The sequence below is a fragment of the Schistocerca piceifrons genome, chromosome 8 (genome assembly GCF_021461385.2).
Source record: "Schistocerca piceifrons isolate TAMUIC-IGC-003096 chromosome 8, iqSchPice1.1, whole genome shotgun sequence".
Lineage (NCBI taxonomy): Eukaryota > Metazoa > Arthropoda > Insecta > Orthoptera > Acrididae > Schistocerca > Schistocerca piceifrons.
The window spans coordinates 204,392,498-204,413,731 of NC_060145.1; the positions used below are offsets into that span (position 1 = coordinate 204,392,498).

Here is a 21,234-nt window from a genome sequence, read left to right on the forward strand (position 1 = left end):
TCGTTAATGTTTAGAGATAGGCATATTTTATGGAACAAAACTCGTTTATTATGAAAGCAAGCAATTTTATAGCATCTAGTTTCGCAGATACAACAGTCTCATCTGAAATATAATCTAAATGAAAATTAATAAACTCAGATAAAATATTTTTCAGTGTAACAAGTGGAAAGAAACGCCAATATTACATTAAAAATGTAGTGCTTTTGTAATGGAATTTTGAAACGAAAATATTATTACATGCTATAAATATTTACAATTTTTTTTCCATTGTAGTTTCATTTGCAGTTGATGTATTATATATTTTTATACTTTTGAACCACATTTTGCTGATGTGAAGTGTCTGAAGAGCGACTGATATCAGTGTTACTACATCCTCCATGAACTCCTGGTCTATCGATTGTTTATTTGGCCCAAAAGGGCATAGTATGAGTAAGATGTATTCACCAGCTGTAAAACATGTCAGTACATAATTAGAGAGTGAAGAGTTATATACATCATTACAGTACCAGCAAGAAACCTTAACTTCCTATAACACTGACAGGTTATGATACAAACTATAACCCACATTCATCTTCCTAAATTTCCTTAATATGTGACATATCTAAAAAGTTCAGGACAAAAGTTTGTTATAAATTACTTATTTAATTAGTTGTCCTTTGCTTGTTTCATTCTGTTCATACAAATTAACAAATTCCTTTGATGTTACATTCCTTGTTCAAACATGTAACATGTGAAAATTTTTGTTGTTTCCACTCACAGTCAGAGCACAATTTCGCCACAATTTTAAAGCAAAAGTTTGAGGTATAGAAAGACTGAAGTGTAGAAATTTACAAAAGAAAAATTTCATAATCGTTATTTCTTACTTATATAGGTGAAGACATTTACACATTCGATTTTTCACTATAAAAATCATTTAGCTATGTCTATTAATACCAACATGTTATCTAGCTTTTTGTTACATTACTTTGAACAACAACAAACTTTCTCTTCCGGTAGCTCAACCTTACAAAACTTCATATTTATGTGTACTGAATGGCCTCCCTCATGTCAAAGGCATTTGATTGCTACAATAAGGGTTTATAGGCTTACATTCAGAGCTACACATGTGTGATGCATAAACTACTTTAAAATTGCAGAAAAGAACATCACAAAAAATTTATATACTTAAGGGGTATGCAACAAGGACTTTTGAAAATTATTTACTGTATGTTTAATGGTTCACAAACATGTTAACAACAGATTGGACTGTATATAATATCAGTGACATAGGACCCTGATACAAACTGAATATGAAATATTTTGGCAATGAATTAATTGCTGAAACTAATTTATGAAACAATTTTATAGCTGTGGGAATAGGCTGGTATAGAAATGCTGCATCATATAAACGTAAAGACTTATCATACAAGGTAATATTTTGCGTATCACTAAGGGGTACTGTGCCAATATTTTGCTCCATATTATTGTCGTGTCTATTTGCTGAAGTTTTATGTACTGGATATTACATTATATGATTATAGTTTTGACCACACTTTTGACTCAAATGGTTCAAATGGCTCTGAGCACTATGGGACTTAACTCCTGAGGTCATCAGTGCCCTAGAATGTAGAACTACTTAAACCTAACTAACCTAAGGACATCACACACATCCATGCCCAAGGCAGGATTCGAACCTGCGTCTGTAGCGGCAGCGCGGTTCCAGACTGTGGCGCCTAGAACCGCTCAACCGCTCCGACCGGCACTTTTGAGTCTTCATGGACTCTACATGAGAAGCATTTGTCACAGCTCTTTTATCTTGATGGAGCTTATTTACTCATTACTACATACCGAAACTTTTAGTAGCAACAAATAAAAATGAACTGTAAAAATCAGCTTGCTGTGAAAAAGTATTATCTTTCTCTACAAACTACCCAAATTTCAGGCTGGCAAAATAACTTTGAAGCTTTTTCTACACAACAGACATGAGGAGCTACCTCTGACCCCACACAACCAACATCTAATTGAATTGATTCGATATTTTATCACAAAACCTCCTAACTAGTTTACCATTTACAGTAGTATATCCTCGTTCCACTCCTGAAACACAATCCCATTTGACATTTTATAAATGTAACAATCATGCAAAAGTGTCTACTCCCACTGAGTGGTTTTCAAATAACCCTCTCATCTAGACATTGAAACTTCTCTGTTCAATCGTTTCATACTATTTAAGTGGTATTTCGTGCTGTCACGTTCAACTGTTTCTAATTAAGTTTTGTACTTCGTGTTTGTTCCCATTAAGTGGTACACAATTAGGTTAAAGTATCAATTTTTCCACTAAGCATCTAATCCTACGTACATTAACTAAATTTTGCGCTCCCAAAAAACCTCTCTTTCTTTATGATCTGTATGAATGACTCAGTGAGTATCTATGTTGAATTTGTCTTATATATGGTAGTAGTACAGCATCTAGTTCTCTGTTGTGGCAGCAACAGTGTAGCGAACGTAGCTTTCTTAGTCAAGGGAAAGACATTTGTACTTTTTCGTTAGTCAATCGACAGTAGTTAAGTTGGTGTCGGAAAGTATCCCTGTGGTCTCTTCTGTCTACTGGGGGGACTTTCTTTGTAGGGAGAGCGTGCTCTCGTCATTCTGGACTGTGCTATTGGTAAGTGTAGTAATAATATGTGATGGTGTGTAGCTAATACAACTGATGTACATATTTGATTTGCTACTTCAATTTTAAGTTTGGAAGCCGAATTCTTACATGTTTCAGAGTAGGTTTTTCTGTATGCAGGAAGTTTTTGTGGTCCTCGGTTTCTGCAAGCACAACACGTGGTATAGAAAGTTCGTTACGCCAGCACAGGTTTAAAATTCAGTTGTCTGACTTTTCTTTTAATTGGAATGTACGTGTGAACTTCTGTCGAGTGTATGTGTTTCATTTCATCTACTTTTAATTTCTTTTCAGTTCTAAGATTGTGTTGCTCTGTTCATGCCACTTGGTGGTAATTTGACTGTATTTAATTTCAGGACAATGTTCGATACTTTTATTTTTAATTCCGCTTGACATTTCGTTGCTGTTTGTGTCTATACGGTTTGCATTGGTGTTTTAGAAGTTTTTACGAATATTAGTAATTTTGCTTCGATCATTAATATTCAACGATTTTTATGGGTGTTTCACGCCACCATAGCTTAGTTTCATGTTCAAGGTGATGCAGATATATATCTTTGTCGAAAAGTGTTCCATAATATTCGCCATGACATTAAGAGTAATAGCGATAGGCATGAACCTCTGAACCTCTATCTTATGTGAGGGGCAAAATTCGTATTACCTCTATTCTTGTGCATGAATCGTGCATATTGTGTGAAGCTTTCCCATGTGCGCTGAAGTTTTCCTCTTTATTTATCACCGCAATGTACAGCAGCACTCAGTACAACAATAAGCTATGTAGTGAATTACATAACAGACAACAACCGATCACAGTTTAGAATTATCTCGAGTTTTTTTATATGACGTTTTAATTTAATAAACTATATTAAACTGTGATGACTGTTTCTCAGACAAACCCGTCCGCTTTTGTAAAATTATTTTAGTACATCCCTTCTTGAGTTTCTGAAGCACAAAAGGCAGGCCTTATATTTCCAGTCTTTGTTTGATTATCTTCTTCCTTTTTTTGAGGCTTAAGTTTCAGTTTGCTCTGAATTATTTGATTTGACAGTTGTACTTAAACTGTTCCCTTATGCTCATTCCTTATACTCACTTAGATTTTTTATTAGTATTAATAATCAGTTTATTACTTTAAAGATTAATTCAGTTCTTATATTAAATTTTTCCGGTTTTAATTAAAGTGGGTGCCAACCCAGGGAAATTTTCTGGAGCATGAAACTTACAGTAGACTGCGTAATTTCACATTGGCCAACCTGCCCCAGTTTCTGTTTGCAAATCACTCTCCTGATCAACATTCACCGATTATTAAACATTTCTCATTATTTCTGCGCTACTCTGCTTGCTTGTTGGAATCAATATTAAAAGGTAATCTCCTTCAAGAAATTGTCGCTTGACTGTAATTGGTAATCTCAGTACCTTAATTGGAAAACGCACAGAAAGCTATACCAATTATTTTTCGTGTATAATCCTGCTCTACTGTATCAGCCAAATGTCATGGTAGATGTTGATCTGTGTTTAAAGTGACGCAATGCATAACAGAACACAACTTGGCAGGGAAAGGCAGAATGTCTGTATAATTGTAGGATACAGCGTTTAGGGAAAGTATGAAACATGTCATAATATGAGTTCCATACGCTGAAAGGCCAATCATAGTATGATACCTATATGACTTCAGTTATATATTCCGTTGTACTTCCCAGATAGATGGCAAATAATATCTCTTCTTATACATAGAATTTTCGTTACGTAATGCAGATCTAATTGATCGACATTGCTGTAGTGAGGACATCGCTGTTCGTTGCAGGTTTGGTTTTGAAATGCACAAATTGCATACGAGGCTCCAGAGTTAGAAATGGATATCTCCTTCCCGAGTAGTAAAAATTTTCGTTGCAAAAAATGCCATTACGTTTCAATTAGTCTCACACTTTTACGATATGGACCGTGTGTTAGGGGTTTTAGCGAACTCAATACTTTCATCAATCTCGATATAAGGAAAAGGTGAACCCTGTGGAGATACCACATTGTGATAAGGCCAAATATCAAGATTATTCCAGAAACGAGAATGAATGTAATGGGCAGTCAAATGAAAATGAGACAGATGGGAAAAGGTAATTGAACTGTTTATTATTTCAAAAGTGACCGGCCTAACAATTAACACATTTATCTCACTGTGAGACAAAATGGTCACTGCCTTCATGGAAAAACGTTTGTGGTTGCCTAAGGTACCATGATTTTACACAGGCATGTACTTCTTCGTCCGAAGCAAATCGACAGTCACGAATGTCATACTTTACTGCTCCATAAAAATCGAAATCACATGGGGAGAGATGGGGACTGTATTGAGCGTCTCTAATGACTTACCAGCGAAACTTCTGCAGGGTAGTCTAAACAGCTTGGCTACATGTGTGCCCGCCCACATGTATGTGGCCGACGAATTGCTTCGAATGAAGAGGTGGATGCCCAGGTAAATCATGTTTCCATAGGCAACCACAAACTTTTTCCATGAACGCATTGACAGACTTGTGTTGGACAGATATATTTATTAACAGTTATGGCAACTAGTTTTGAAATAAACAGCATTTTGCTTACTTTTCCTGCTTGTCTCATGTTCATTTCACTACCCCTTTATAAAATATATTCCAAAAGACTACATAATTCCAGCATTCATGCATCTGTAATACTATAAATACACAGGTAACATAATACAATGAACAGCGCAAATTACTGTGAGAAACTCTTGTAAAAACTATACAAAGTGAATTACAAAGAGTCTGTGACTAATCAATCATGTTTTTAGCCCTCTTTGGAGGTTTTTGAAAGTGAAACACAAAGATAGGCCATACTTTGGTTTGCAATGAATAAGCAAGAAATACAACGAATAAAATACAATGAATAAGAAAGAAAAAAATCGACTTCCTGTCTTGTGTGTAGATTGAATGTTAAAATTTCTTCGGAAGTGTCCATTATGTTAAAAAAATCCTACATGGCGAGAATAAGCAGAGGAACACACAACAAAGTTAAGTAAATGTTCCGAGAAGTTTTAATGAAACCCTGTAAGATGTTCGTGGACGGATCCTACGGATCTGTGTGACCACTTTTTCTGAACTTTTACTATTACTACAGAATACAGTTTCTCCAAACTACGTCACCGCAGGGTATATGATGGTGAAAACGAAGGTACCATTTCATGCCCTGTTGGAGAGGAAACTACTGCTACGGTGAATATAGCATTATACTCTTCCTGCACAATAATTAAATTTGATAGAAAACAAAACACAAAATTATCCCTAAAATTCAAATTCACGGCCATGATGCTGTAGAAGCATTTTAGTAATGCAGGCAGGTAGTCAGTAATATTGGTAAAATGTACCCCACCAGGTACTACGCAGGGGCTTTCAGAGTGTATGTGTAGATGTAGAAGTCGAAACTGTCTTTTCAGCCGTTAAAATGTACCTATTGTAAGTTAGGTTCTTCTACCGTTACTAGGTTGTAATGATTGCTGTCGCGATACTCTATTAAACTATTTCCAGGTAAAGCAAATTCAATGTAGGCGAAGTGACAGTATATGTCGATATCTGCTGATATATCACTTTCGTAGTTCGCCAGCAGAGCGTCAAAATAAATTACATTTTGGATCTACAAATCCACGGTAATGATAACAGTCAACAACTTTCCTGGTAAGAAGTCAATAAGTGCCTCACACTTAGAGGCAAGGCAGCAAGGGAGAGGATGTTGTTATGGGTGGCCCGTACCCTCTTTCTACAACACAACTGCACAAGTGTATTTAACGGTTCTTTAATTAGACGAACTTTTAATTAACTTTAATAGAGTCCGTGTGTTGTGGTTCAAACTCATCAGTAATAGTCTGTAATCTTCCTGTTACAAAACTTAGTCTCACTACTAGTCCCGCTATAGGCACTAATTTTGTCGTTATATACTGTCATGACCTACAACGACCTGCAAGTATACTGACTGACGTGAAACTGAAATCGATGCATCAGTGATGCCCTCAGGTCAGCGGCGGCTGCCTAAATAGATGCTGTCGAGAGGGCGTTGGAGGCATTTTGCTTGCAGGTGTTTCTCTGTCCGCTCCCATGATCGGTGCACTTGATCCAGCGCCTAGTCATGGAGCTTTCCGCTTCATTTTTGCCAGCTGGTGTGCTGGCGACAGCTTACGCCAACACAGATGGCAAGCAATCTGATAAATGTGAAAACAGTTCTCACTGCGAAAAGGTGGTTAAAGCCAATAGGTCTCTCAACAACGAACAAGGTGTATGGTTTCATGTATGTGTAGTGTCTGTTCTTACGGTTATGTCCAAATCAATAGACACCATTCATGATCCTGCAGCAGTATGTACATGATGACGTTAAAGACACCCTGACTCGTTTGGATAATCTCAATGGCGACAAGTGAAAACTTTTCCCAGCCTATAACTTGAACCTGGATGTCCTGCTTCTCGTTGATGGCCACCTTTACCATCCCAGAAATCCGGGCACAACTCGCGTCCTACCCAAATTTCCATCTTGTCACACACTTACGATGTAGCGCCAACCGCCCACAAATGTCGGTTTGAACCGTAGGTACCACCCTGTTGTTACTGTTTGCCATAATCTGAAGAGTACTGCGGGCACTGTTTATTGCACAACAGACTATAAAGACAGATTGCGGTTCAGCTGCTTAGTTACCGAGAGGAAGGCTGCTCTATCTATAGGATAGAGACTTCCAGCAGTGAGAACCAGGGGCTTCTGGGCGCGAGTGATGAGGATCCTGAGGGCGCGGTTGAACCGTGCACTCCCCTCTACCCACGAACAGCTGTATGCAGCCGTGGAAACTGCATTTGCCTGTTGAAAAAAAGAGCACACCAATTAGTGGCAATGTCATACTGCTACAAAGGCCAAAATTCTCGTCAGTATGTCTCACGTCACTTAGTAATTAAATTTCTCTTCACTAAAACGTGCTTTCTATATATCTCTCAATGTATTTCAAAATTATTAATAGAAGCTGAAAAACCTATGAATGAGAAAACAGCAACTTCGCAAATTCATTCTTCACTAAAAGTAACTTCTTACCCATTACCACAAGAAAGGCAGTTATCATAGCAGACAGCCATTACACGAAGCACTGAGTATATTACGTTTACTAAATTCTGTCTCTGGATTAATTTTATTTTTCATTTATAAAAATCGTATGCGTGTAAGTATGTATGCAAGTCCCACATCTCTTCCTAACCAAATACATTAGTTTCTTCCATAATCGGTACCCACATGACTTACAGTGTGGGAAGAAGCACCTTAGGGAGTAAGATCCACCTACCTCCCATGGGTGTGAGGGTGTAAAGTAAGTGACGCATAAGTATTATTTAGGACAGAAAGAATCGTTATACATATATGGGGTCCCAGATGGAATCGCCAGTAATCAGGGATATGACAGGGCAGATCATTCGAAGCAAATTAGTCTAGAAAACATTGGTTCTAAAAGCCAGACCCGAAGAAATATGAGCAATTCATCTTCGATACAGGGAAGCAAATCTCTTCTACTCCTCTACTGCGAGCTGTTTGCTTTCCATATTGTGGGAGGATTTGGTATAGACCAAAACAAGAAAAAATTGTTTACTGAACATGAGATGTAAAATGCATACCTTAAGAGCTATCAACAATTGTTTACTAGAGGAGATTTGTTTCAGTAACGAAGATGAAAAAGTGCTCATAACTCTTAACGGACGGATCTTAGTGGCCACGTTCACCAGACATTTTTGCTTCGAATGATCGTTGCGGCCATGTCTCTGAATAGTCACCATTCTTCTTGGGACAGCCTGTTTAGAATGTGCACAAAAATGGGGAAACATCTTGAGCAATGCATGCCTTCGCTTAAATTGAGATCGTGCTGTTGTATCCACGACGAACCACACCTGTGTGGTGCACTCCTTAATTTGAAAATGTCAGTCGTGCTCAGAAAAGTGTTCTGTCTAGTTGTGAGTGTATAATGCCAGAGCTAAGTCAATGCGAACGTGAGCAAATTGGAGGGCGTATGTTGGGTGCTTCCGCAGCAAAAGTTGCCACACTGGTGTGTCAAGAGTCACCCCCTCGAAGATTTACACCGCACACGGGGAAAGCGGGAAAACGTGATCCTCTAAGTCACGACGCCGACGAAGGTGCGTCTTGAGTGATGGTGCTGGACGGTCATTGAAGATGACTGTGATGAAAGATAAGTCAGAAGCAAATGTAACTTCACAGTTGGACATCCGACGTGGTGCCGAATCCATAAAACCTGGACTAAGGAAAAGTGCTACCAATTCATTTAGTCCTATGGGTCTTGTTTCATACGGTTTCCAATTACTTGCCGAGTTTGTGTCTGGCGTACAAGCCCCCAGATCTACGACGCAGACAGCTTACAGCCAAGACTCATGTATGGAGGGGTTTGCTGATGATATGGACGGCCATATCAGGTATTCCATGGGCTCGATTCTTACTCTGTTAGGTAGTATTATTGCCGAGCACTATGTGGCAATTTTTGGTGAACAGGTCCATCGAATGGTAGAATATTTATTCCCCAGTGATGCTCCTGTGTTCGAAGCTGACAGGGTACCTGTTTAGACAGATCGCCTCGTCCAGCACTGGGTTTCTAACCACGAGGATAAATTACCGCGTTCCCCTGCCCGCCACAGTCAGCAGATGACAATATTATTGAGACTTTGTGTCCTACTTTGGAGAGAAGAGTGCGTGATGGGTATTTACCTTCATCACCGCTACCTTAACTTGCTAGTATTGCGTAGCAATAACAGTATTAAAACTTTACCTTGATAACCATACAGAGCCAGTTTTCACCCATTCCGAGACGACTAGAAGCTTTTCGGAATGCTATCTGTTTTCCAGATATACGAATTTTGTTTTGTCTATTCGTAACACAGTAATTGTATAATGGTCTGTATGTAAGTTCTTTGTGGGTAATACGTATTTACCACCGTTATAGTTAAGGTTGAGAAGCTCTAACATGTAAAACATTCAGTAACTATTGATGTCAGTACCTAATAAATAGTTTTCGACGTCGCTAGACTCAGTGGCTATGATAGACCCCTAGGAGTAATGAGTCATTGGAGGCCGCCAAAGACAGTGAGATATCTTCCTATTACTGTAACGCCTGAATCAATTTCCATCAAAATGGTGCACCTATTTGGCACTTTCAGAAAAAATTATTGTGATATTAACATACACGTAGCTTCACTGTGGCTGAGTGTTCCGACATAACTCAGAAACGCCTAGAGCAATTTAAAGCAATATTTGCATATATATATATCATTATTGGTATAAAAAAGAGTCCTAGCAAGACACTCATACTATCCCTACGGGTGATGGTAGAGATGAGTCTAGGGGACATGTAAAAATGTTCAAAAGCTTCCTGTTGATATTTTTCCGTGTATTTAGTTGACTTAAAATACTTTTAAAGTACGAAGCGCAAACTGTGTTTTATGGATCCTGTTTCATTGACGGAAGTTTGTCTGTTAAAATCAACGGAGAGGATATAAAAGGGAAAATATCGTCCGCTACTTTTGCATACTTTTCAAAAATGGTTCAAATAGCTGTGAGCACTATGGGACTTAACTTCTGAGGTTATCAGTCCCCTAAAAAGTAGAACTACTTAAACCTAACTAACCTAAGGACACCATGCACATCCATGCTCGAGGCAGGATTCGAACCTGCGACCGTAGCGGTCGCGCGGTTCCAGACTGTAGCGCCTAGAACCGCCCGGCCACTCCGGCCGGCCATATTTTCCACCCAAGCAAAATTACAAATTCCTTTTTTTGCCCAAGCAGAATTAAATCACTCTTCAGGACACAGAAGGAACTGGAGGTCGGAATATTTTACTGGTACTAATGAAATATGTGAGATATATGTTACGTATACGTCAATTATATGTGCTTGGTGATCAAAAAGTCAGTATAAATTTGAAAACTGAATAAATCACGGAATAATGTAGATAGAGAGGTACAAATTGACACACATGCTTGGAATGACATGGGGTTTTATTAGAAGCAATAAAATACAAACATTCCAAAAATGTCCGACAGGTGGCGCTTCATCTGATCAGAATAGCAATAATTAGCGTAACAAAGTAAGACAAAGGAAAGATGATGTTCTTTACAGGAAATGCTCAATATGTCAACCATCATTCCTCAACAATAGATGCAGTCAAGGAATAATGTTGTGAATAGCACTGTAAAGCATGTCCGGAGTTATTGTGACGCATTGGCGTCGGAAGTTGTCTTTCAGCATCCCTAGGGATGTCGGTCGATCATGATAGACTTGCGACTTCAGGTAACCCCAAAGCCAATAATCGCACCGACTGAGGTCTGGGGACCTGGGAGGCCAAGCATGACGAAAGTGGCGGCTGAGCACACGATCATCACCAAACGACGCGCACAAGAGATCTTTCACGCGTGTAGCAGTATGGGATGGAGCGCCATCCTGCATAAACATCGTACGTTCCAGCAGGTGTTTATCAGCCAGGATGGGGATTATGCGATTTTGTAACATATAGACGTACCTCTCACCCGTCACGGTAGCAGCTGCAAAATCTGAATCACGCACTTCCTAGAAGAAAAAAAGGCCCGATAACCTTAGATGTGACTTTCTCGTCGTGCAATGGTTATGCTCATCAGAGTATTTGTACTGAGAGCTCAAATTACTTTTCACTTGATTGCTATGCATGTTGGGAACTGTATGTGGTCTTGCTTTTAGTTTTCTCTGTTACTTCCCTGGGTGAATTGTTGCGAGGCGAGCACTGGAGAACACTACACACTGAGCTGACCAGAGTGGCCGAGCGGTTCTAGGCGCCTCAGTCTGGAACCGTGCGACCGTTACGGTCGCAGGTTCGAATCCTGCCTCGGGCATGGATGTGTGTGATGTCCTTAGGTTAGTTAGGTTTAAGTAGTTCTAAGTTCTAGGGGACTGATGACCTCGGAAGTTAAGTCCCATAGTGCTCAGAGCCATTTTGAACTACACACTGAGTTTTCGTGGGGGCTGCACTCCCACGAATACAGAGAGGGCCGTACATCAATGGGCTTGAACGTCTGGTGGGGCGACTGAGCTCAGTCTAGTTTCACCTCTTGTAAGAATGGCGAAATGACCTCCAAGCCGTCTGAGTGTCGCCGCTGTTTATGTGTTTACCATTCCCGCGCGTCTGGAATCTAGACTGCTGGCGCTGACTGACTTTATTGTCTTACATGATTCTGATAATACTTGTGGGCTGTGCCCTGCTGGGCGCGACTGTCTGGTGTCGGATGGCTGGTGATGTTGGCATACTGTTTTCGTAGCCGGTCAAGTTGCAAGTTCAGTGTCCCCATCTAAATAGCAGGCGCTTGATGGGTCAACTTAAACTGAGGTGAGTTGATGTCATAAAGCCCTGCACGTAATTGGAGGGAACGATCGCTATTGGTGCAGATGATGTTCTGAGATTCGTCTTCTTTATTCGTGTCAGATGTACACTAAAATGAACACATATGCAATACATACAAAGAACACTATACAGCATTCACCCAGAACTGGGCAACTTTGATAGCATTGGGTGTTACAGACGTTAAATCTTCATGTTGCAGTTGGTTGGGCATGAGCTACATTTAAAGAGATGCCGGGTTTTCTGCAATTCACGGCATTCGCACAGTGTTGTGTTGGCAGTTGGCAGGCGGAAGTTCCATTTAAGGAGACTGTCCTCCGATCTTGCGACTTCAGTCCGCAGACTTTTCAAGGACTTCCAGATGACCCACTTCTCCATGTGTCCAGGCGGCAGGGATTGCTGTGGTGTCATCCAGTTTGACAGGTGTTGGCATCATTCTTTCCACTTGGTGAGTCGGGTAGCCGCAGTTGGTCCTGCTAAGGGCTGTGAAGTTGTTAGGAAATTCTTCCTGGACTTCAGACTTGGCAGGTTGATATCCAAAGACTGCATGTGGGGTCACTGTATTTGATTAAAGCTTCTCGATGTTAGCAGTGACCTCTCTTCTGATGTCACATGGAGCAACCCCAGTGAGACATTGAACTTTGACCATGGGGGTTGGCCTTAGGCAGCCTGTAACAATCGTACAGCAGTGATTCAAATGGCTCTCAGCACTATGGGACTTAATATCTGAGGTCATTAGTCACCTGCACTTAGAACTACTTAAATCTAACTAACTTAACGACATCACACACATCCATCCCTGTTGTAAGATTCGAACCTGCGATTGTACCAGCAGCTCGATTCCGAACTAAAGCGCCTAGAATCGCTCGGCCACAACGGCTGGCTACAGCTGTCATCTAAGGCTACATCAACCTGATTTGCATGTACTGAATTGTACCGCACTGGGCTAGCATACTCTCCTGCAGAGTAGCATAAGTCAAGAGCTGTTGTTCTTAATGTTTGTGGATGTGTACCCCAGTTCGATCCCGCCAGTTTCCGAAGAAGACAGTTTTGGAGGATACTATCTGCTTCAGGTCCTTGGAATAGATTTTCCAGTACTGAACCGAGCATCAGTATTCCAGAAGTACAACCAAACGATGTTCTGACATAGTGTGCGGGAATTTTGGAATGAGCACTGCATTTGGATTCCGGGCTTTTCGAGGACAGTGTAGAGTTGAGTAGCGCTGGCTTCGCTCTTGCATTGCGCGAGCGCGTGGCATTCGGGATCTGATCTTGGTCGGAATCGGACAGTCTTGCGACTTAGTCGCACTTTCTCAGAATAGTTGTGAAGCATGACATTGGTCATACTCCAGATTCTTATTCTGCGTTTTCACAGCTGTACCGACCAGAGATACATCCTTGTGCAACCAGGAGTATCCCTGCTGCGGCCACGTGAGGAGAACTGGAAATTCTCGGACTTCATTTGAGGCCACAGGTGGAAACAGAGCTGCTGCACAGCAGGAGTCGGTGGCTCCAACATCATCAGAACGCTGCCTACCGACAGAGTGCTGTAGGTTTCAGGTCTGGTAAAGTATTTTGCGACTCCGGGATTATAGCATCTATCATTTTGATACTGAAGCCCTCAGCAGCACACGTCCTCGCTTTGCTACACCTTGCTTGTTTCTCCATATGTTCCCATTTGAGCTCTAACTACTAGTCGCGATACTGCATGAAAGTCGGGGGAGTAATATTTGATTCATTAAGACCTCCAGTCACTGTCGTAAATCTATTGCATTACAAAGAGTTGAACCCCCTTGTTCTCCAGCCAAATCTTATTCTCATAATAGTTCAGTATGTCGTATCCTTTAGCCTATTGTTTGTCTCGACAATCAAGTACCTTTGTGTTCTCTTTTATAATAAATCTCGTTGTAACATTTAATCAGCAAATCATTCCGTAGATAAATGCAGAATCTAATTTCCTGTCGATTATTATGAGCCGGCCGAAGTGGCCGTGCGGTTCTAGGCGCTGCAATCTGGAACCGCGAGACTGCTACAGTCGCAGGTTCGAATCCTGCCTCGGGCATGGATGTGTGTGATGTCCTTAGGTTACTTAGGTTTAACTAGTTCTAAGTTCTAGGCGACTAATGACCTCAGAAGTTGAGTCCCATAGTGCTCAGAGCCATTTGAATCATTTTATTGTGATAAAATACCCTTTCTTATTGAGTAGATTATGATTTTTATTAAATTATTGTGACTGCACTCCTTAGTTTACCAACCATCAGTGTCCACCATCAATTCCTTTTTTTTACCGTTATGTGTATAATTAATTAGGTGGTAGGTAAGGAGGGGGTCGAGTGCACGTCTAGATCTAAGGAAAAATTCGTCAGAATTCAAATGGTTCAAATGGCTCTGAGCACTATGGGACTTAATATCTATGGTCATCAGTCCCCTAGAACTTAGAAGTACTTAAACCTAACTAACCTAAGGACATCACACAACACCCAGTCATCACGAGGCAGAGAAAATCCCTGACCCCGCAGGGAATCGAACCTGGGAACCCGGGCGCGGGAAGCGAGAACGCTACCGCAAGACCACGAGCTGCGGACTCGTCAGAATTAAAGAGGTACAGACTGATCTCGACCCCGGCACCTGGCATTATATGGCGACTCTTGCCTCGGATCTTTCCTATGACTGCTGAGGGGCTATCAGGATTTGATCGATAACATTTTCTGATGAAAGAAAAACAATTAATTTTCTTCGCTGTAAATAGATTTCGCGGTAGAAACGTTTTGCAGCGCACTTGTAATAGCCATTCAGTTTTTTCATTTATTTAGTAATTTCCTATTGTTCGGTTTTCTGTGTGTTAGTGTTTTCGCTGTTATATTTTTTTGTTGAGTTATCGTTAATGAATACTCACTCGTAGCAGAGCGCGAATGTTGTCGAACGCAGCTCAAATAAATGCGACACACGATGAAGCAGGATTAGGGTAGTAACAGGGTTGAGTTTTCCCACGGGACGGGAGGAACGGAACTCATACGTTAGACGCTTATCGGAGGCAGACCGAGAACGGGAAGATCTGACCGGTGAAATCAGAGAGAAAGAAAGGGAGGTAGAAGCAAACAGATATGTGGAAGCAATTGTTTGTATAAATAAGACCACAGATGCGAACAAGCCGAGGAAAATTCGGCCACGACTGTATAACAGCGCTTAAATGTATAAAGCAACATGACCAGTTGGTGAAGACGGTCCTAGTCAGCCGAAGGATTTGTTATCAGAGAATTTGGGGCTGATAAAGCACACAAAGCAGTAATTAGAAAAGAAAATGGATGTGGTAGAGAATAACGTACTTGGGATTGTGAACGAAGTCAAGAATGAAATAGCGCTGGCTGGTAAGACGAGTGTGGAAGCAAAGAAAAGGGGCGTCGAAGAGAGATGCAGAGTTGGTAAGGATAGAGGCAGTTGACACCAAACAATTGTCAAAAATGACGATTAACCGTGGAAGAATCGCTAGGCGAACTGGACACATCAATTCGGTAGAAATTGTTATAATAAAAGCCCAGGAGAAGGAAGTACTTGCGAGCAAGACGCAAAGAATGCAAAGCGTTGAAGAACGCGTTGCGGGTATCACCCAAAGATGTGAAAGCATAGAAGAACGTGTAGCACGCCTGGAACGCTAAGTACAAATTGGTGCATCGCGTCCAGAGGCGACGACCGGCGAACATGGAAGCGCAGCGCCGGACGACGCCCCACCGTGCACCGGCTCGGAAAAAGGTAGTGGACTACCACCAGCGCACGGTAGCCCAGGGAGCACACGGACGTAAAATGAAAGCCCAATCGGAACACCTAACGCTCAGTTCCAGTATCATTTTGGGACAGGACTATGTGGTCACAACACACACCAAGAGATGTCAGCTCGCGTCAAACAGACGGGCGCGTTTGGTACTGGAGCCTATTGATACATGCAAGGGGGACCAGAATTTGATTACAAACACTTTTTATCGATCCTCAAATTTCAAAGTTTCCGGGATAATGGAGGGTCACTACACCCAAAAATTTGGCTGTCACAATTCTCTAACACGCTACCAATATCTTGGCCACTGCTAGCAACATTAGAATTTATCTGCGGGCAAATCAAGGGCACGGCAACTGAGAAAATGCGCTGTGTTGCGGGTACATGCCGAACGTACCAGTAATTCACAAACGCGTTTCTCGAAACGTATTGGTCGCGCGAAATGCAAGACCGAATAAACAGGAAATCATTTTCTGTCCAGACCTGATGGCATCAGGATATAAAAGTCCCAAGAAGCTCTTTGAGGCGTTAATTTAAAAGAATCAGTTCACTGATGTGCCACATAGTGACAGTGAAATATTGAAGTTCTTTTTCGCGAAACTACCAAGCAACTACCAGCAAGCGCTTGTAGGAAAGTACAGATCGAATATTGAAACATTCAAAAGCCTTCTGCGCGAGTTGGAGTTAACTTCTGAAAAAACAAAAGCAGCACATGATCGAAGAAAAGGGCAATATAACCATTACCATGACGACTTTGGTGGAGCACCGCGCAATAACAACAGTGATAGGAGAAAAGAGCGTGATGGAACATCCGGTCGGCTGGACTATGGGAGAAAAAATTCAGGACGGCAGAGTAACTGGCAGAGGAAATATGATACCTGCCATAACGACACGAACTGGAGACGTAGAGATTCAGATGAACAGCGGAATGAGTCAACTGAAATACGTGGTCCTAACCCGATTCCGATCACCAAAATAGAAATGACGTGTGAGATTGACGCCAGGACCGTGCGGATTCGGCTCGCGTAAAGTCCATATAAATACTAGGACATAGCCGTGTTCATACGTTCAAATCTAAGGAGCGCGAGAACGTAATTTTCGTATAGTCGAAAAAGTGTTTCTGAAAACTTTTCGGCTTACGAATAAAAAAAAACAGAAATGCCAAAAGGTTTTTTTTTCAGTGTACAATGAGTCGTACAGGGTTAAAAGAATCGCCCACCAGAACACGTACGAACTGCAGACACTGAAGGGCAAGAAATCCATTGGTATTCACCACATATCCCACATCAAGCGGTTTGTGGAATAAGTCTTGTATGTGAAACAAAAGGGAAAAATTTGTAAAAGGGTCTGGGTTAGAAAACATCTTTCTGTTGTGTACATATTAGGCATTAAGCGTGGTAATTTGTTTTTATTTATATTATTTAACATGTAAGTTGTAGCTGCTACGAAGCGACGTATGATATTGCGCGATCTTGGTTAACTCTGAAAGTGAAGATAGGAGTTGTGTAGGTCTAACTCACTTTTCCAGACTTTTCGTTACATCGGGGAGCCACCACTCTTTCGAGTCAACGGTAACACAGATTTGAACTTCATGCGTGTTTTCTCCTTACACCATACCTATTACTGTGTCTTTGTTGAGGAAGAGCTACTGGATGCATGTCGACAGTTTTCTGGGCACGCCTTACAACGTTGCACCATTTGTTTGTTTTCGCGGAATTTGTCACTGGTGTTATGGGGATACTATTGCAGTACTGCACCTATTTTCAATGAGGATTTTTTCCGCTGGCGCCTTGGACACACCATAGTGCATTGCAACATACTCTTAGGATTTGGAGGCAGATATACAAAGGTGGCGATTGTGCCTACCCGTGCCGCTGCTGCTGGGTGTAAACTTTCTGGAGTGTGGCGAGTTCCTCGTACGATGGTACACCACGTCTCTGAACGTGTGCGGTCATCGGGATTTATTGTATGAACGGTGTAATGCAGAAGGTATGGAATTCCTCAACAAGTTGGATATTTGATGTCTTGGTGTCAGACATATCACACAAGAGCAGTTCGAAAGGCTGATACTTAGAAGAACTTGCTTACAGAGGTAGAGCCAGTTAGTGATGATAGTATGAAACATTTGTAGTGCGCACGTCCAATGACTTCTCTGCAGCTGGCCGGAGTGGCCTGGCGGTTCTAGGCGCTGTAGTCCGGCACCGAGCGACCGCTACGGTCGAAGGTTCGAAAACTGCCTCGGGCATGGATGTGTGGAATGTCCTTAGGTCAGTTAGGTTTAAGTAGTTCTACGTTCTAGGGGACTGATGACCTCCGAAGTTAAGTCCCATAGTGCTCAGAGCCATTTGAACCATTTTTGAACTTCTCTGGTTATTGGAAACTACTCTGTTGAAACTCGCAGAAATAATCAGTACAAACAATGCGATATGAGGTTGGTCGGTTCTTAAAGGAAATCCATAGATCTATAACTGTTTGATGCCAAGTGTGTTAACTTCTGGTAGCTTTCAGATACAGTTAGCACTTTACTGTAGTTCTAAAAACACGTGCTATCGGAACATCGAAATAGGTAAGCGACTTGAATTGAAGACTCCCTAGTTACGTATAAAGCAATAGGTCTCTCTGAATAAGGAGATATTTTACAAAGACAAAGTAGCGGCTACAATGTCTCAAGGATGGATGGCTAGCCACTAGTTTTCACGATATGTTGGTTGTGTTGCGTAAGACGTGCCATTCTTGTTATTGCGTAATTGGGTTTCAAATATCGGATCGAAGTTCCCGGTAAATGATGTGCCATAGGGCTATGTAATTTTGTCTTCGGTATACAGTATAAAAATAACCTGGTAGTGGATACCTGTCTCAGAGTCCGTCATCCAGAAGGGCTACAGATAGTCGCTTCCATGAGAGAAAAGGAATGTCTACGCAGCAGCTAACTGCATCTTCTCCGTCGGCGATCGGGACAATCTGTCGTGGTCACAATAACAAAGGAGACTGCGAGATGTTCCGCCTAAGGTCCGTCAGCGTACAAAGTTACCATTGCCGTCGGAGAGGTGGCCTAGTGGCAAGCACCGGCGCCTGTAATGTCGACACTGTGCCGTGTGATAGGATGCCGTTTCCGGTCACAGATTCCTGCCCTCCATCTGTTCCTCAAGAGCCCACCCTCCATCCCCTCGAAATTTCTCGCAACATTTCTGGGACACAATGTAGAGTGGGAAATACGTAGCCCGAGATAACAAGAGTATGGCACATTCCAATTCAATAAAATTCATTGAAGAACTGTGCAATCCGCAGCGAAAAATAATCTTACGAAGATGACGCAATTACACTTTCCTTCTACTAACCTTTTCAGCTACGTTGTGAGCCGCCCAGCAGTACAGATAAACTTGCCCACACGGGTTGGAAAGGAAGGTCATGGAACTCAAAGACGTGATGATGTCCTTATTCTGAAAGAAAACAAGTGAAATAGCATCTGAACGAGTGACAACACCCTCTTTCTGCTATCTGCAACATCAACACACAAAGAACAAATCAGAATGAATACAATTGTGTTTCTTTCTTCCTTTTTTTTTTAATTTACCAGGTTTCTGACTGGTTTTGTGCGGCCAGCCACGAATTCATCTGCTTTAGAACACCTGCAGCCTATGTAGTCAGTTATCTACTGGATGTATTCCAGTATCTACCTTCCTCTACCGTTTTTACCTTCTGCACCTTCCTATGGTACCATACAATCTTTCCATGGTGTCTTACAGATGTCTTACCATCATGACCCAGAGTTTTTCAAATATTTCTTTCCTCGCCGATTCTGCGGAGAAACTCATTGCATGCCTTAGCAATCCACTTCAATTTCAACATTCTGCTGCTTAGAAATCAAAGGCAATAAAAAACAGAAGGTTAAAATTTTTTTAAAAAACAAAACATGCAATTGATATAATTAGCGGCTGAAGGGCTACACTACACATCCGAAGGACCACTATAATTAAAAAACATTAATAAATAATTTTACTAACCAAGAAACATCCTTTTTAAACTTACGAAAGACCAGCCAGAAAGCTAAACAAAGAAATATTAACTTATTGCACGGCTGAAGGCTACAAACAAATTTGAAACAACGGCTGAAGGCCTGAACAACAAGTCAGACAAACAATTTAAAATAAACCCCTTCCTTCTGATAAAAAAGTTTGTCCTTTAAAGAATACACATGGCTGAAGGCCATATTAATAGGGGTTCACGTAAAGCCTCAGCTGAAGCCCACACATAAAACATCGAACAACTAACGGCTTAGCGCCTGATTTATAAACAATTTCTGGTAGAATCAATTGAAGGAAATTTTTTTTATAAAATAAAATGAATTTTCATAATTTTACTTTAACATGGCTGAAGGCCTTTATGTAAAATTTAAAAGAACTGAAATAATAGATGGCCGAAGGCCTCGCACAATACTTCAAACCAACAGGAAAATCACAATCTGAAACAACCAGAACAAATGGTGCTCAGAAGTGTTCCAAAGGTCAACTTGAGAAGGTAGCTCAAACGCAACGTGAATTGAGACAGGCAGCCAAGAGTTGAAGTTAAATAATCAGATGGCAACCCAAACTAGGGACAGCCCAAAGACCGACCAACAATTTAACCGATACCCTTCCGTCCGACCAACGGCACAACGATGGAACCTATCGGCCGACGAGGAGGATACGAACAGCACTATGTCTTCAGGAGTTGGCATGTCAAAAAACAGCCAAGGGAGCAACAACCACCCTAAGCAAAATATGAACCAAACAACCTAAAAAGCTGCCGAACAACACACTGTGCTTGACAGCATCAATACAACGAGGAAAGTCACACTACCGGAAAAATATGCTAACGACCAAGACAGGTAACTGGGGCGTTAACGACCACAGGGCACAAAATACCGCTGGTGCACTTCACTGGCAATGTAACAGTCAATTTAATAATCAATCACAAAGTAGGAAGACGGTTGCAAGATTTCACCGACTCCAACACATCACATTGCTGCTAGTCCAAGCAGCCCAGGAAGCAACAATCCACCAATGAATGGAGAGATGTCACAATAGTTGAGGTTTCATAACAGGTTAACTGATCGCTCAGCTTCAGTGTTCAGGTTCGGTGGGCGCGAACTTTGTTGCTCTCGCAGCTAGCACTTCACGATTTGACAGTGCGTGCACGCCACCAGCTATCCCAGCCAGGCCTCTCTCCATGGAGACTTCCTCACAGCTCCGTCCCAACCAACTGACTCAATCCGGCACACAGACAGCATTAAAATAACTGCTGAGCCAAAACCACACAAGCTTCACACGGTTCCACGAAACACTTTCACAAACAATTCGAACTAAACTAAAACCAGTCACTGTGAAAGAACTAGGAGGAATCACAAGTCGACACACAGAGAGAACCCGGAAGTGGTCGGCGACCAAATAC

The 21,234-nt window shown here is 41.5% G+C and overlaps 1 protein-coding gene across 1 annotated transcript in view; it reads right to left on the reverse strand.

Annotated features, from left to right (window-relative positions):
* Positions 1 to 316: 316 nt before the first annotated feature.
* The window catches only part of LOC124711223 (odorant receptor Or2-like), a 31,833-nt gene continuing 10,915 nt past the window's right edge, over positions 317 to 21,234 (reverse strand). Inside the window, exons 3-5 of the mRNA XM_047241183.1 lie at positions 19,143 to 19,244; positions 7,331 to 7,486; positions 317 to 447 (exon numbers count right to left, since the gene is read on the reverse strand). Of these exons, the coding sequence (XP_047097139.1) occupies positions 391 to 447; positions 7,331 to 7,486; positions 19,143 to 19,244 (315 nt within the window). The 3' untranslated portion in view covers positions 317 to 390. The remainder of the gene's footprint in view (positions 448 to 7,330; positions 7,487 to 19,142; positions 19,245 to 21,234) is intronic.